The sequence below is a fragment of the Corvus moneduloides genome, chromosome 21 (genome assembly GCF_009650955.1).
Source record: "Corvus moneduloides isolate bCorMon1 chromosome 21, bCorMon1.pri, whole genome shotgun sequence".
Taxonomy (NCBI): Eukaryota; Metazoa; Chordata; class Aves; order Passeriformes; family Corvidae; genus Corvus; species Corvus moneduloides.
In genome coordinates, this window is record NC_045496.1 from 780001 (window position 1) to 796224 (window position 16224).

A 16224-nucleotide genomic window follows, 5' to 3' on the forward strand; every position below is an offset into this window, starting at 1 on the left:
TTCTATTTGTAGGAAAACTTTACTTTTTTTTCCTCTCTCTTATTTACTTGGGAGTACTAGAGGATGAAATTAGAAAAGTTAGGGCTGTTGTTTGCACTCCCTACAACTTGGTGAAACTCAGGTTGGATTGAACTGATTGGTTGTGCTGCGTGGGAGGGCGGAATTAACTTCCCTCTGCTCCCTGTGCTCCATGTCTTCTGTGGGGCAGGGAGAGGGAGGAGGAGATGCTCTGGAGTTTTGGAAGAAGAATATCAAAAAGCAGATGTTAATACCTTGGTAATGATGCTGCTGGTTGATTTGTTTAAAATTAAACCGCACTTAAAATCAGAGATGGGACAGTGCTTAAACTGGCTGCAAGTGTTGCTCGTGCTGTGTGTGGATGTGGCTTTGCTCATGGATTTGTTACTGGAAAAACCTGTCCTGACAGTCACAGAATCACAGAATTGTTGGGATTGGAAGGGACCCCTGGAGATCATCCGGACCAACCCCCCTGCCCAGGCAGGGTGACCCAGAGCAGGTGACACGGGAACGTGTCCAGGTGGGCTTGGGATGTCTCCAGAGTGGGAGGCTCCATAAGGAACCGGCTGCTGGTTTTGTGGGAGAGGTGGAAATTCTGCTCTAATATTTGATTTCAACAGCTGCTGTGAAGTGAAGCCATTGGCAGTCCAAGAGGGAGCTGTTAGAGGGGCTGACCCTGCCCAGGGCCCCTGGAGGACCTGGAGTGGGATGGGAGCTCTTCCCAAACAGCCATTTTTTCTTTAAATATTCCTTTAAAAAAAAAAGGAAAAGGAAGGCAAACAGCCGGTACAGTGAAACATTCAGGAAAATTGGTGATGCCTTGAAATTAAAAGCATTTTTTAGGCCATGGCCATTTAAAGCAGCTTAATTAGAATTAAAGAATTTTAAAGAGTTTTATAATGCACTTGTTAATCTTTTGGCTGAATCATATTGCGTTTTATTCTATCTAATTGATTTTTAGCAATTTAGTAATGTCATTATCTTTCCCTTAATTACAGATCAAATCAAATAAAAAACGTATTCACAAGTTGAGGTTCTTAACAGCCAAAGAAATATGGAAGTGTTTTATTAGCACGTTTCTAATGGCTGCTGTTTGCAGGAGAGTTGGATGTGTCCATTTAACAGACATGCTTGTTGGAGAAACATTCCTGAGGGAGAGAAAGTTGGGGTTTTTAATTTCTCATAGAACAGTCTTAGACTATGCCTTTACTTTGACCCTAGTAGTTGAAAAATCATTTTAAAGCATTGATAGTAATTATGGAGAAAGGGGCTCAGTTACGGCTCCATTTGAGCACCATGATATCACTAATCAAAGAGTTCTTGTTTTGTAGTTAAACATTAAATGAAGTGGTAATCGGTTTATTCTTGATTCCAGTATAAATTTATATTTCATTAATTTTTTTTTTAATTTATTTAAGATTTTTTTTTTAATATTTCCCACTTGGAATTTTTAAAGGCAATATAATGGTCAGGTTTCTTTCCATGTGAATTCTTTTGTTTCCCTATCTGAAGCAAAGAGGGAGAAAATTCTCATTATCTTCTTAATACTAGTAGAGCTTCCTTGATTTACTAACAAGAGCAGTTTCTCAGGTCTTCGTGGAGATTGAATTTATGAATTTATCATACCTCAGGCTGCTATGGACCTAAATCCTGGGGAAAAAAATGTTGAAAACACTTTATGTCAGAAAGTGTCCTGCATCGAAGTTGCTTGAACAGCCCATGAGGGCATCTTCACCTCTTTTCAGGGCAAAAGCTTCCCGAGGTTAAAGCCTTTAACAGTCCTTTTAGAGGTACCCCCGAGTGCCACGTGGCCGTTGAGGTGGTGGAGGGGAGATCCCTCCTTAAGCTGGCTCTTGGTGATGGATGCACTGGTGTGCCAGCACGGCCTTGCTGCCAGGAGGGAGGAGTGGTGCAATGGTAAAGAAGTGTCAGTGGGACAGTTATTATTAATTTATCAGTTCTGGGCTCCTTCCCAGTGCTGTGGGACCTGCCCTGGCACCGCGGGTCGGGTGCTCTTGTGACGCCCTGGTCCAAGAGTGCAAATTTCTTCCTGAGTGCAAGGAAACCTGGGTTTAAGGGGGTAGTTTGGGGACTGGTGCTGAGAAAGAAATGGCCTGGTGGAGGAAATCCAATCCCATCTCCATGAGCTGCCTGACTCTGCATCACATTCCATCTCTCTGATGGTTTTTAAATTGAGGGGCAAAAAGCTGTTGTGATAGTGTCACTAAACACTGCAGAACAAATTTCCATATAAAACCCATCCTAGGTAGGAAATTCCAGTTAATAATAATTTGTAGAAAAATCTGTAGTAAAACTTGAGCATATTAACTATTAAGGGTTTAATTTGAGCTCTGGGGGAAATGATGTATCAAGGTAGGCACAGTAAAACTGATGAGATTGCAGGCAGGTTTTTCAGATGATTTTCTCTTTCTTTTAAGAATAATTGAGTCATTTTAATGATAAGCCTTGCTTGACTTCTTTGAATGGACTGCATGTAATTAGTTGTAGCTTCGACTTTGAAATCTTTTGACAGAAAATGTATCATTTAGCGGGTGCATTTTTTCCGGCATCTGCCTTAAATATTTGTTCATTTTCTGCAGCACACAACTTTGCTACTTCAGGTCAAATCCCAGACATGGCTCTGTTCCCTTTGTTATCTCGATTGTTTCCTTCAGGATGAGGGAGAATAATTACACAGAACATGTTTTCCAAGCAGCTGGAGCCACATTCCAGCTGACTGCAGCACCTGCGCGGCCGGTGGCGGTGCCGGGGGCCGGCGGTGCCGTGCCAGCCCGGGCTGGCGGTGCCGGGCGCGCTCGGGCGCTGCCGCTGCCCTTCTGTGAGCTTCAGCTGGCAGGAGTGCCAGGGAATGCGAAGTGTCTGGGTTAGACTAATTAGAGGGATGATTTGTGAAACGCTGGCTATTTATTTAATTAATCACCGGCACAAAGCTATAAAACCCATATTTTAAAAATCCCTGTTAGTTTGCCATGTGGTTAATAGATTGTGGCACATTAAAAAGTGACACGGTGATGTATTAAAAATGTTCCACCTAAGGTTGGCTGATGTCCTCGAGGAACTTGAGCTGTCTGCTTTGTGCAGCAGAAGCAGAGGATTAGAGGCTGATCTGTTCAAGGATTGAATATTTCTGAAAACATTTATCTTTTTTAGAGCATCTGTTCGTTAAAATAGATCGTGGCATGTTCCTTAACGCACAAATAATGTTTATGGTGTAGTTTTAATTATAAGTTTTGGTTGCATTTTGTTATTACAAAGAATAACTCTATTCCTCAGTATTAAATTGTAATGTTTATTAGTAAGTAAAATATAAATAATTCTTCTAAAGAGGCTGTTCCTTCTCCCCACTAGAAGGAATTCGAGGATGGTTTGGAGTAATGAATGCATTTCTGCTGCAGCTGGAGCAATTGCACTTGGATCAATCTAAACGTGTGTTTTCATCCTTCACTAGAACTGTGGGAGCTGAGCAGCCCAGGGCTGTATGGGCAGGGTGAGCTGGTGCCACACAGCTGGTGGGACATCCTGCCCTCTGTGTTTGCTTGGGCATGCAGAGAGGGAGCGTGTGTGGGGCAAAATGCCACGGGAGCGTGGCAGGGGAGGGATGGACAGGGCCATTTGTCCTAAATTTGACACCTACATGGTCATAAACACAGCCTGGGCTGTAACAGGGATGGACCTGGGACTTCTCCCTCCATCCATATAACATTTGTCAGAAAAAAAGCAGTATTAAGAATTCATATTAATAGCACGCCAAGTAAACCAGTTTTTAATTCACAGAGAATTGTGTGAGTGTGTGTTACTGTTGTTGAAACATGCTGTTACCACCATTATGTGTCTTATTCTTTGCTCAGGACTTACTGAATTTTATTAATTGTGGGGGTGAATGCCAAGCAAGAGCAGGCAGCAATTTGGGTGCTTGATTATGTGGTTATTTATGTAAATCCTGGTTTTGAGGTGCATGTAAAGACGTGTTCAGGTGGAAGCGTGGAAGGAAACTGTCCAGCTCGGAGGTGGTGTTTCTCAGCTGTGTGTTGTATAATTAACTGGTACATTAGGAGGGGGCTGGAATAAAACATGAGCATGTTAATGCAGCCTGGAGCTGGGGTTGTAGTGATCATTGCGATGCAGAGGACGCATTGCTCAGAGCTGCTGCTGCCTCTGCAGCCTGCGAAACATCTGGACCTTTAATTGACAAATCGCACGGTGCTGTACAGAGCAGGCATGCTAAGTGAAGTCAACAATTTAGAATAAAAAATAATAGTGTGTTATTTACCTTGCAGTTAAATATTCATACTTTGTTATGCTTTGGATAACAGGAAATTACTGGGTTAAATTTTTATGAATAGTGACAGTGTGAATAAGATAAATTAAGTATTTAATGATGTTAATGGAATTTTACATCGTGATCTGCTAACTCTGCAGCACAAGCTGGGGTGATAGGAGAATCCACTCCTCAGAAGGGAAGAACTTTGAGGCTTCCTTGAGAAGCTGCAGGGCTGGCAGGGTGCCAGGCATGCACCCCGGCCTCGCTGGGGTGTCCTCCACACATGGCTTAAGAATAACAAAAGGAATCAAGTGCCCAAAGTAATGAAAAACCCCAACGCTGGTGTAACCACCTGATGGAATAAACCCCATTCCCATTTTCCCGTGGTAGTGAGTAGTGTGGTGGGTTGGAGGAGGAAAGAAAAAGAAAAATATGGTGCCTTGTATTGCCATAAACGTCTGTGCTCTGATCTGTTAGAACTTTTGTGGGTTGTAAATGCTGGGTTATTATATTTCCACTTTTCCCCTTCAAGTATTTTCTGTGTGTTGATTAAATACATAAGCAAGTAAGTTATGTTGTGGAGGTGACTGCTGGATCACAGAGTGTATTCAACACCCTGTCACCTAAACCAAAAAACATTTAACTGAGTTTAAAAGTGAGAAGACATTTTGCATTTGGGAACGGGAAAGCATTTGTTTCCATTTTGTGCAGTGTTTAGCGTTGTTTGCTGGGAGGTGAGTCAATGACTTGAATTAATTATAATTACTGAAGAGACATATACTGATTGAGCAAATAAAGTAGTGAGCTCATTCGTGCCAAGGCCATCTAATTAAATGCTAACTTTGGATAAGCTAGATGTGCATGAAAGATTAATTTTAAGAGGTTTTTACGACTCCCACTAAATAATGATTCAGTAAAATCTTTGCATTATATCATTAGAACATCTAATCTTAAAGTGATATAACATTTAGTCACAGAACTCCATTGTGCAGGAAGAGGCAGTAAATTGTCAGTGTTGAAAATCAATCACTTTTCTCTTGGAAATGTTTATGGACTTTGTTTTAATTTTGTGCTGTGGTATGTGGTGAAGCAAAGCAGGAGTGAGAAGGACACAGTGTACCTGACTCTCCCAGCAGTTCCCCGTTTTGCAGGTACTTCAGCACCTTTTAGGGGTGAGTTGTCCTGGGATGGACGAGCTCTCCCGAATGTCCTGTGTCAGGTGAAGTATCAGTGGCCACACAGTGATCTATTGAAGGTACACATCATCTGGTATTGGAGGGAGGGATGCATTCCCTCATGGACTTCAATTAAAATTTGATTTTCAATCTTAGAAAGACAACTTATGTTGAAAGAACTGATAGATTTTAATTTTTTTTTTTTTTTAAATTTTACATACTGTAGGAGAGCACCAGGGAGCCTTAAAAGAATCCATCAATAAAAATACTAGGAAAATTTTCTATGATTTATTGTACATTTTCAGTGTATCCAGTTACTCCTCACTTTCTTAAAGGATTGGTGGGATATAACATTTCTAACAATAAAAGCTTAATGGAATCAGATTTGTGATTTCCTAGAAAATTAACGAGATATTTTGTCAATTTTATTCCAGACTTCATTTGTCAGAATATACAGTGTCCAGTGACAAGCTAAAAGAATTTTTTGACAAATTAACTGTGCCACAGGTGACAGATCAGGAAAATGTTAATTTAACAGCCCCTTTATGCTTCCCAGATTTATTGGAGGCTATTAAGGAAACTCCAAATGGTAAGGCCCCTGGCCCTGAATAGATTTTCCATTGAATTTTATACAGGATCTATTAATAAAGTTTGATGCTGCCTCTTTGAATATCAGTAATTGTCCTTTATCTTCTGGGTTTCCTCAGCATTTCCACTTGGAATACAGTTTCTAGTTGGGAGCAAAAAGTAATTACGGTTCCAGTAATGCCTGTGGTCTGGTTCTGAGGGAGGAGACTCCAGCAGCGTGCAGAGCCCAGGAGCTCTCACAGGTGGAATCCAGCGTGGCTGGTCTGACCCCTGGCCACAGACCCATCACTGTGTCCCTGTCTCCAGTCCCACCACGTCCCAGCCCTCGCCTCATGGGCTTTGAGCAGATCAGTAATTGAGCTCTCAGGGACTTCCCGCACAATTAATACTTTGCAGGATGGACTGAGGGTATGGATTCGCTCTGTCCCTCAGACAGGGACCTGATGGGTTGGATTTATAATGTGGTTCTGAACAAATACCACCAATTTGCAATAAACACAGTGGAGGTTTCCTCCAGACCCCCTTGGCGTGGGACTGATCAGTCTCAGCCCTGACCCTCGGGCTTATACAAACGTTTCCTACCCAGTGTGACAATGGATGTTCTCATTACTGCTAGAAAATCTAATTGGCTTCAGGCTTCAGCCTCTCTAATACCTCATGGCTATCAGCTTTACAGACCTTTAATTAATAAAATGATTTCTCTGAATTTTTTAAAGATCCTGAGTATAACAGCAGTGCTTTGAGCCGTTTCCCAGTCCTGCTGTTGTTGGGATTGCTCCGCTTGCTCCAGGAGCAGTTGGAATTCTCATAGGTGTGTGAGTTTTACCTGGTTTAAGTCACCTGTCATTTTGGTGTTCACATTGAGTGTTTGTGAGTAGGAGAACAGGATATCTGTAGTGGAGGGAGTTTGGACAACAAAGATAGTTAAAAGAGGCTGGAGGAGGCAGAGGAGATTTAGAAAGAAAAGTTTAGTTAAAAACCAGCAAACACCAAGTAAGTCACAGTGTGGGGCAAGGCAGAACTGTGCTGTGAGAGGAGCTCCAGGAGTGTGTCAGGTTTGTGATAGCTGGGGACCAGGGTCCCTGAATGGGGTGATTTTATAAATTCATGGGTTTGTGTTATGAGTTCACACCATTCATACAGTGACTGATGAATAATCTGGTCTCTTTGGTTATTAGTCCCAGCTCCTGGCTCGTTCATCCCTTCCCTGGCTTGACGCTGAGTGCATCAATTGTAACCTTGGCATCCACTCCCACATCTGGTTGTCCATTTTTCTTGGATTTTCCATTATCAGGACCCAGCATTACTTACAATTCTGCCCTCCTTGGATTTATATATGTAACTGACTTAGCGTGCCAAGGAGCCACATTAATTTCCTGGTAACTGCTGTTTACTCCTTCTCTTGCCAAAGCAGCCCTGGCTCCGGGGTGTCTCTGGCCAGGGCCACAGCGTCACCAACACTCACCCATGTGCCCCTGTGTGTCTGCACCTGGGCAAAGACAGCTGATTTGTTACCTGGTACCAGTTTATTTCCCTTTAAAAGTAAGTCCTGGAAGTAGAAAAGCAAGAGAGATGGAGAGAAAGAAACCCACCCTTGTGTTTTTTTAGCAGCTGTTGTGTTCATGATTTCGTAAGGTTTTGAGTGGTGTCTCAGAGGGTCCTGGGCACATGAGCTCAACCAAAGGTTGTTCAGGTTTATCCAAACAAAGTGAAGGAATGTCCCATATTCTGTTACAAACCTAACCTTTCCTTTAAATGAGCAAAACCAGTTTCTTCTTACCCTAAAAACATGGGAAGAAGAGGTATCAGTACTATAAAAATGCTTTCTTAAAAAACAAATTTATTATGGGATGGATTTTAACAATACTTTTAGCTGTACCAGTAAGAATAACTTTAATCTTTAAATTCCTATTACTTCTCTAATTTATAATCGCACTGAAGGATCAAATGGTTTTTAACAATATATTGAAATTAGCACATGGCATTTAACTCCCTGTTTTATGCTCTCATTATAGATTTATAGCATTGAATCCTTTTATTCTGTTACTTAGAATTCCAAGTGATTAATTCAAGAAACTCTATCTCTTCTCAAGGCGTGTGTAGTATGGAGAGAAATGAAGATACAGAGTTACTTTGGGTGCTTTGGAGAGGGGATCAGGATGTGCAATCTTTTGTTTGTTTAAAAGATTTCTGGCTGAAAGCTGCAGTCCTACCTGCAGTGGATTAAACACTTTTTCCTTGTAATGCAAACTTCACAAATCTCTGTGTTGCTGTGTGTTTTATGGTTTATTTAATTGTCAATCTCCGTGGCACCAAATGGATTCTTTTCATACACTAAGTTCCAATAAACCCCAGTATTTGCTGATTTTTCTTGGTGTCTTTAAACAGAGCACTTCAGTGGCTCAGCTGTGCTGTGATTTTGTTCTTCTCTTGTCAAGCCAAGGCCAAGCCTTGGTGAGGGGTGTCTGTGTCCCCTGGGGGCTGCTCAGATAGTGGGGAAGAACTGCAGAAGAGACCAGAAATGCAGAAACAAGGGTAGTGCACTTCAGAAGTGTTAGGCTGGTTTGTTGGGTCCCTCTTCCTCCCCATCCCACACATATTTAGGTTTCTTTGGATTCTGCAGGAACATGGGATCCTGTAGGAAAGTTCAGGCTCTTTATGGAAATCTGTGAAATCATGTCCAAATATTTCATGTCCTTTTTACAGATAAACAGCAGGGAAATAATTGGAATTTAAATGTTCAAGCTTCTTCCAACTTTAAGCCATAGCAGCATATTTAAGTTTTCCTGCTGAAGAGAATTCCATCCGCCCAGATTTTGCATAAACCCTGTCACACTTTTTTTGTACATCCTAATGAAATTTGTTTTCTCAACAGGGCCATGTTGGTACAACGGCAACCAAAAAAATCGATGTCTACCTCCCACTGCACACAAGCCAAGACAAGCTGCAGCCCATGACAGTGGTGACCATCGCCAACGCCAAGGTGCACGACCTGATCGGGCTCATCTGCTGGCAATATACAAGTGAGGGACGGGAACCCAAGCTGAAGTAATGCTCTTTCTTTACTACCTCTTGATCTCTAAATTTCTCCTTGCAGCCTTTTTGCATATTGAAACAGATTACTGTGTCAGTGTTTGGATACATAAATCTTAGCACCCCCACATTTATCAGTATTTCCCTCCCAGCAGCACACGTGCACCTCCAGCCTTTTCTCTTTCAGTTAGCTGTGTGCTGGGAAATGATCAGCAGGAAGGCTTGGATCTGTAAATGAATCATAATTTCAAAACTATGTTAAAATAATGCAAACTTTATCTCTTTTGATGTCACAGAGGCATTTGTTATTTCATGTCCCACCTATTTTTTGGTAGTGTTCTTAATCGCTGAGATCACAAGATGTCAGATAAAATCCAGAACTCCTCTAAGTCCCTTTGCTGTGCTGGAGCTCTGGTGGTGTTTAGTAAGAGCTGTTCCTTTTTCCTGGCGGATGACATGAGGTGCATAAACAGGTTCTTCAGAGCAGCTCACCTGAGCAGCTTTTGTTTTAAAACAGTTCTGTAAAATACTTCTGGTTTTGCTGGGCCATAGAACATAAAGTAAGAACTCAAAGCAATTTATTATTAAAGAGTTGTCAGTAACAGTCACTGGTAGGGATGTCCCTGGTGCAAAGGCGGTTGATCGTTTTGTTTGGGTTTTTTCTATATGAGCCAAATTTCACTTTTTTGTTTTTCATGGAATATTGAATGAATGGGATAGGGTTTTCTTTATCCTGAATTTTGCAGCTCACTCTTTCAGCATTTTTCAGGAGCACTGGAGGGCTCAGCAGTCTGACCTGCTGTTGTAGCACAGTTGTGGGGGAATAGGAGTGAGGTCACTTGAGCTCCCACGTTCGGATTTGCTGATTTCTGTTCCACAGATACAGGGCACGCAGGAAAGCAGCCCTTCTTGGAAACTGTGCCATGGATATTGTTGCTTTGGATATAGATTTTTCCTTAGCTCTTCTCAACAGACATATGAGATGTTTCTGAGGTTAAACACTTGAGGTTTAATTTGTCTTTTTTTTTGTTCTGGAGAAGAAATACAAAATTATTCATAGATGGTGCCATTTCATTTGCTGTTATTAATTTCTGTTCGTTATATCACAAGTTCAGAGAAGTGTCCATTGTGTATGATTAGGTTATTTTTTAATGAGTAAGACACCACTGATGTCAGTCTTTGGACACACACACATATTTTTCAGGAGCACAGCAGACCTCAAGTGGAGCAGCACCCGTGAGTGGAGTGTTCCATGAACCATCACTGCCCACAGCAAAAGGCAGCAGTGGGAAGAAATGAATTTCACTGTCTGCCTTGAAGGATAAGATGTTGTGATGTGTCAAAAAGTGCTCATGAGCAAGGAGGCTGTCCAATGTAATCAAATCTCAGGGCAGGAAGAATAAAATAAATAATGGAGGCGTGAGTTCCCAAGAGCATGTGTTAGACACAGCAGCAATTGAGAATCTGGGAACAAATGCTCAGATTAAGGGGCAGAGCCTCGAGTTTCCAAGAAGTTTGTTTTCTTGTAGGTTCTTAATTATTTCTCATGTCTCCATCATCTTTTTTTTTAGCATTGCTGACTGCCAGTCCTGGAGCAAGGATTGATTTAACTGTAAACTAATTCTCATATTTCCAAGTAAGGAAGGAGCTCGTGTAGGGTACCCATTCTACATTGGCCATTTGTTCCTGATTCAGTCAGGTGAGAGTATAAAAAGACAAAATGGAGATCACTGTGACACTGCACTAAAATACCTATAGAGAGTACCTCAGATGGGGTATACAAGGCATGCAGAGTGACAACTGTACCTGCTAGTGACACTGAGAGAATAATGAAGAGATTTTAGACTTTATAATTAGGAGAAACAACCCCTTGTGTCTTTAGGAAAAGAATATATTACTGCCTAATTCCTTTTCCTAAAAGATAGGTGTAAGAGTCTGAAGTGAATGAGTACTAGTTGACAGCTTTGAGAACATTCTGTATTCAATTAGGCTGCCTTTTTTATTATAATTGTATTGTATTTGTGTCTTTTCAGTCTCTTGGTACAAGGAACCACTGACAGTGTTAGCAGTCCTGTCCCTGGCCTCTTACTCAGGAACTTGGGTTATAACCCAGCAGACCATTTTCTTGCCAGCCCCTGACAGATGTGCTGGAATGATTCCTCCTGCAAAAAATAAACAAAATCCCTTTCTAGGAAGATATTAATAGCGAGATGCACAATTCAAATATGTTTGCTATTTTTAGGAGTGAGGAATGCTGTTACATCTCTCAGTTGTTGTGCTGAACTTGTAAGTTCCCAGCTTCGATCTCAGCCCGGTGGAGGTTCAAAGTGCAGAACAGTTCTACTCACTGGACTTTTTTTTTTTTAAAACACATTGTGACTAAATCTGTGTTAGTGTTCAGGGACCCAGTCCATGATTGAAGACGTTTGAAACCCCTTTTTTCTATGGGATTTAACCAACATTGTGTATTTTCCCTGTATTCGGTGGGAGATGAGCTGGTGGCACTCGGATCGCTTTGGGACCGTGCTGGGTGTGTTCTGCTGCCGTCTGTCTGTGTGTTCCTCCAGCTTTAATGAGGGCTATGCAAATGCATCAGGTTCCAAATGAAAATGCTCACTTTATTTACCCAGAGCTGTGAGTGCATGCCAGGCTGTCAAAGGAACGGGTTGGAGAATCAGCAGGGCAAGGCAAGAGCACAGCTGTGGGAAGGTGTGCATCGGATGACCGGTCAGACTGGAAGTGTCACAGCGTGAGGGGTCTCTGAGTTGTGTTGAGTGGGACAAATGAGCCTGCAGTGCTTGCTGTCTGTATTCCCCCAACGTGGGAAGGACATGGAGCTGCTGGAGCGAGTCCAGAGATGCTCTGAGGGATGGAGCATCTCTGCTACAGGGACAGGCTGGGACAGCTGGTGTTGTTAGAGCCCCTTCCAGTGCCAAAAGGGGCTCCAGGAGAGCTGGAGAAGGGCTAGGGACAAGGGCCTGGAATGCCAGGACACAGGGAATGGCTTCCCACTGCCAGAGGGCAGGGTTAGATGGGATATTGGGAAGGAATTCTTCCCTGTGAGGGTGTTGAGGCCCTGGCACAGGTTGCCTAGAGAAGCTGTGGCTGCCCCACCCTGGAAGGGTTCAAGGCCAGAAAGTTTCTTTACTAGTATTGCAGAATTTTCAAAATTCAGACTGGCAAATGTTGCTGAATTACCTTTTGGAGAGCAAATTTGCAGCTTACATTAACAGCTATGTATCATTATTCCCTGTTTTCTGTAATTAATGTCTTAGTCATGACAAGATGCCTATAGATCACCTGGACTAAGCACTCTCAATAAAGCACAGTTGCAACCAAAGGTTTGTGAATTAATTGAGAAAATTGCAAATCAGGTAGTCAGTGAAATAATTCATTGTCACATCCAATCAATAAACTTTGTAAATCAACTCATTTAATTCAAAAAATGATCTATATAGATCAAGCGACCAATTAAACAATTAGCATACACTTTACAATTAATTAATTTAAGCATCAATCATGCAATTAAAACTCCAAATTTAAACTGCAGAGTTTAAAAACACGCCGCCACGTGCACCTCCAGCTTTACTGCATGGCTGGGGAAAGGCCTGAGTGCTTGCAGGTCTACAGTCAGAAAGAATACTTACTTTCAGGTCAATAATTTAAACTGAAGTAACAGTTGAAATAGATTTCAATGTTAGGAAATTATGATTAATATGTGTTTGGTAGCTATAAATAGTTGTTTCCCTCTGGGCTTTCATCTATGGAAGGAAAGAGGCTCAGTTCTTTCTTTCTTTCGCATTGTATCTGTTTCAACTTTCTGTGTTAGTTCTGCTTGTTGGTGTTTATTAATTTGTAATTGCTTTTAGTGACTGAACTTAGATATTTAGAAAAGGTAAGTTTTCTGCTAATCATTGCTAACATGTTGGACAGATTTTTTACTTTTTCCGTAGTTCATTACCCTGCTTACCTGCCCGAGAGCACTCTCTGCTCTTCCAGCCTACGGACAGTAAACTTTCACAGTTGTTTGATCTGTGAAAAATCACAGACACCGCTTGTTTGCCTTCAGCTCTGAAGTGTAGTCATCATATAAATAAATCAATTTTCACAAATGGAGAAATGTTACTTCCATCTTTATGGAATCATGAAACTTTTATAGATTTTAGAGTATTTTAATCACCGTCAGGTTTTGCTTGTAGTGCAGTTAAGGATGAAGACTGACCGCTTTGCTCTGAGGTTTGGGGTTTTCCTGTCACCACAGGGTTATGGCAGCAAGATACATTGGGACCTTTGGGGACATCTTTATATAGGTGTCATCAGTGGCTTTTCAGAGCATCCCTCCTGTGCAGGTGCCTCTGCCTGCAGGGTTCGGTGCCCGGTGCCCGTGGCTGTCCTGACTGAAGGTGCTCTCTGTGTGTTCCAGCGATAACGTCAACGCCTATTGCCTGCACATCGCCGAGGACGACGGCGAGGTCGACACGGATTTTCCACCCTTGGACTCCAATGAGCCCATCCACAAGTTTGGCTTCAGCACCCTGGCACTGGTGGAAAAGTACTCATCCCCGGGGCTGGCGGCCAAGCAGTCGCTCTTCGTGCGCATGTGAGTACAGGCCTGGCCTGGGGACAGCTCTGGGCCCGGGCCACCTCCTGCCTTCTTCTCTGCTGCCCTTCACCTGAGTCTATCAAATTCAGGGGCCACACGTGTTGGTGATGCTCTGCAGTGAGGCAAGTGATTTTACAGACAAATAGTTGCAGTGTGGCTTAATAACAATGCCGTGGTTGAGAAATGAGCAGTAACCAAGCACTCCAGCTGGAATAGGACTGGACATTCCCCTCCAAAGTCCAGAAGAATTTTGATGAGGGAGATCCCATCCACCCCTGAGACTTGAGCTGTCTGATGTGTAGCTCAAGAAAAATTTTCTCTGTCCTTATCAGTGAAGTAGGGATATATACTGTGCTTGATCACTTTTATTTTTCTTTCCTTGTGAATGAAAAATCTCTTAAACCATCAGAAGGCCTTAATTACTAGAATAAAATGCCAGGAGCATAAGCCACTTCTTACTTAGGAAAAATATTTCATGTTTGGAGCTCTTGAAATGAAAATGGTAATAGGGTTTTCCTGGTTATTGGACATTACTTACATTTCTTAACACTACAGCTGGTTCTAGTTCTGAATAATCAGACATTTTTTTAAAAATCTGACTTATTTAATTCGTTTTTATATTCTTTGTTGTATACTGTGTTTCTTAGCGACATTCCAAAGCATCCTACAGAGAGCCATTGTCGGAAATCCCACATGTATTCCCAAAGGCCACATTCACTTTGTTCCACTGCATTAGGGCACTGGGAAATAAAATATTCTGGCCCCAGTATTCACAACTAAGTTATTCAAGGCTGGGCTGCGCTGAGGCAGTGGTGAGGAAGGGGAGGTCACTGTCAATAGCCAGTTCTAAATTGTTGCTGATTTCTCATCTGGAAAAAGTCCCCTTTCCCAGCTTCCCCCTCCCTGCCCCCCAGTGCTGTGCTGGGTGCATGAGTAGGGGTCAGTTTTCACTGCAGTGACCAGGTGTGGGTCAGGGTTTGGATGCTGGCTTGGAGGAGGTGGAAGTGCCCTTCCCGTGGGAGCCCAGAGGCCTCGGCGGGGTCCCGGCCTGGCCAGCAGTGCTCTGCCTGGAGCTTGGAGCAGGACTAGGGTCCAGCTGCAGGTCCTGCAGAAAAATGCAAAATCTTTTGGGTTACCATCATTTGTGCTAATGTGAGGAGCTTCCTTCTAGCTTGGAAGGTGCTGCTGAGGAGAAATAGGACAACTGCATCGTAAGCAGTGCCCTTCTGAAAGGGTCAGTTTGGTGGTTCCAGTGTCCCCATTTTAATTTTAAATGGCTTGTGATTACTGTGTAAACAGTTAGGTTTAAATTAGAATTTTTAATGTGTCCCCTAGAATAAAGAATTACTTGATAATCACTTGATCAAAAGGTTGTTACCTCTGTGAGTTTAAATGTGCATGGTGTCTCATTTTTGTAGGGATTTGTTGTAAATTCTATGTCTTCTTCCTGCCCTGTCACCCAGCCAGTGCGTGTAATTGTGGTTTTATATTTTGCATCTCTTTTTTTCCTCCTTGTGCTGAAGTATTTCAGCTGCTGCCATGTCAGCCTTGTGACTTGTAATGTTTATTAATATTGAATCACTGTTGAAAAATGTTGATGCTTGTGAGCAGCTCCATGCTGGAGCCGTGTTTCATCTCCGATCTCCCCGTCCTGCGTGCTGGATGTTCGTTCAGATGTTGTGCAGTTGCTGAGCTGACAGCGGTGGAACCCGGCCAGGGACCCCGTTTCAGCAGGACATGTTTGAGCAGGAACAGTTTGCAGAACTTTACCCACTTCAACTCCTGCCAAGGCAAACTCTGAGCCACTTGAGTTAGTTATAAATACCCAGAGGTGGTGGCTGGAAGTAGCCCACAGTGCAGTTTATATTCCGAGCTGGATGTGAATGTCTTTGTGGCTGTACAGAGTAGTAAATAATTGAGTTTGATTAGGGAGAGGGACCTCATTATCCCCCCACCTGTGCCCAGCTGGTAGGGGAGGGTCGAAATGAAGCCATTAGCTGTCGCTCTTACTGGCATCTCAAAGAGCTCAAATACATCTGTGTCTTATTTTCTTTTCTGGCACAATCAGTCGAGCAAGCTAAGCAGGCATGACCGAATTTGGCAAGTTCCAAGGACTCTGGCAAAGTTACACAAGGAGAAGACGGAGGGCAGTCATTCTGGCTGCTCACTGCCCATTAGTCTAGCGAGTTATGTTTTGGAAGGTGGCTGTTGTGGAAAGCAGAGCTTTGTCCAACGTCAGACGCGGCGCTTGCACACAGCCCCGCTCTCCTGTCAAGGGTGTCAGGAGGAGGCAAACAAAGCACCACATCCATGGAAATACAGACTTCTTGAGGTGGTGAGGTCATACCTGAAAGGCTTAAAATAAATCTGTACCATCATTAGGGCCTTTTCCCTTGGAAATTTTATTATTGGAACTTGACGTACTTGATCTAATGGTGTTTCGAGGAGCTGTAGCTCAGCTGCCAGTTGGCACACAGAGGAAATTTGGCATCCAGTTCCTCTGCTCTGTAGCACTTTTTTTTCTG

At 42.7% G+C, this 16224-nt stretch overlaps 1 protein-coding gene across 3 annotated transcripts in view; it reads left to right on the forward strand.

Annotated features, from left to right (window-relative positions):
- Positions 1-16224, forward strand: part of MAPKAP1 (MAPK associated protein 1) — an 84373-nt gene that overhangs the window by 26808 nt on the left and 41341 nt on the right. For all 3 annotated transcript variants that reach the window (XM_032131148.1, XM_032131151.1, XM_032131149.1), the window contains exons 5-6: positions 8939-9111; positions 13520-13696. In XM_032131148.1, coding sequence (XP_031987039.1) covers positions 8939-9111; positions 13520-13696 — 350 coding nt within the window. The remainder of the gene's footprint in view (positions 1-8938; positions 9112-13519; positions 13697-16224) is intronic.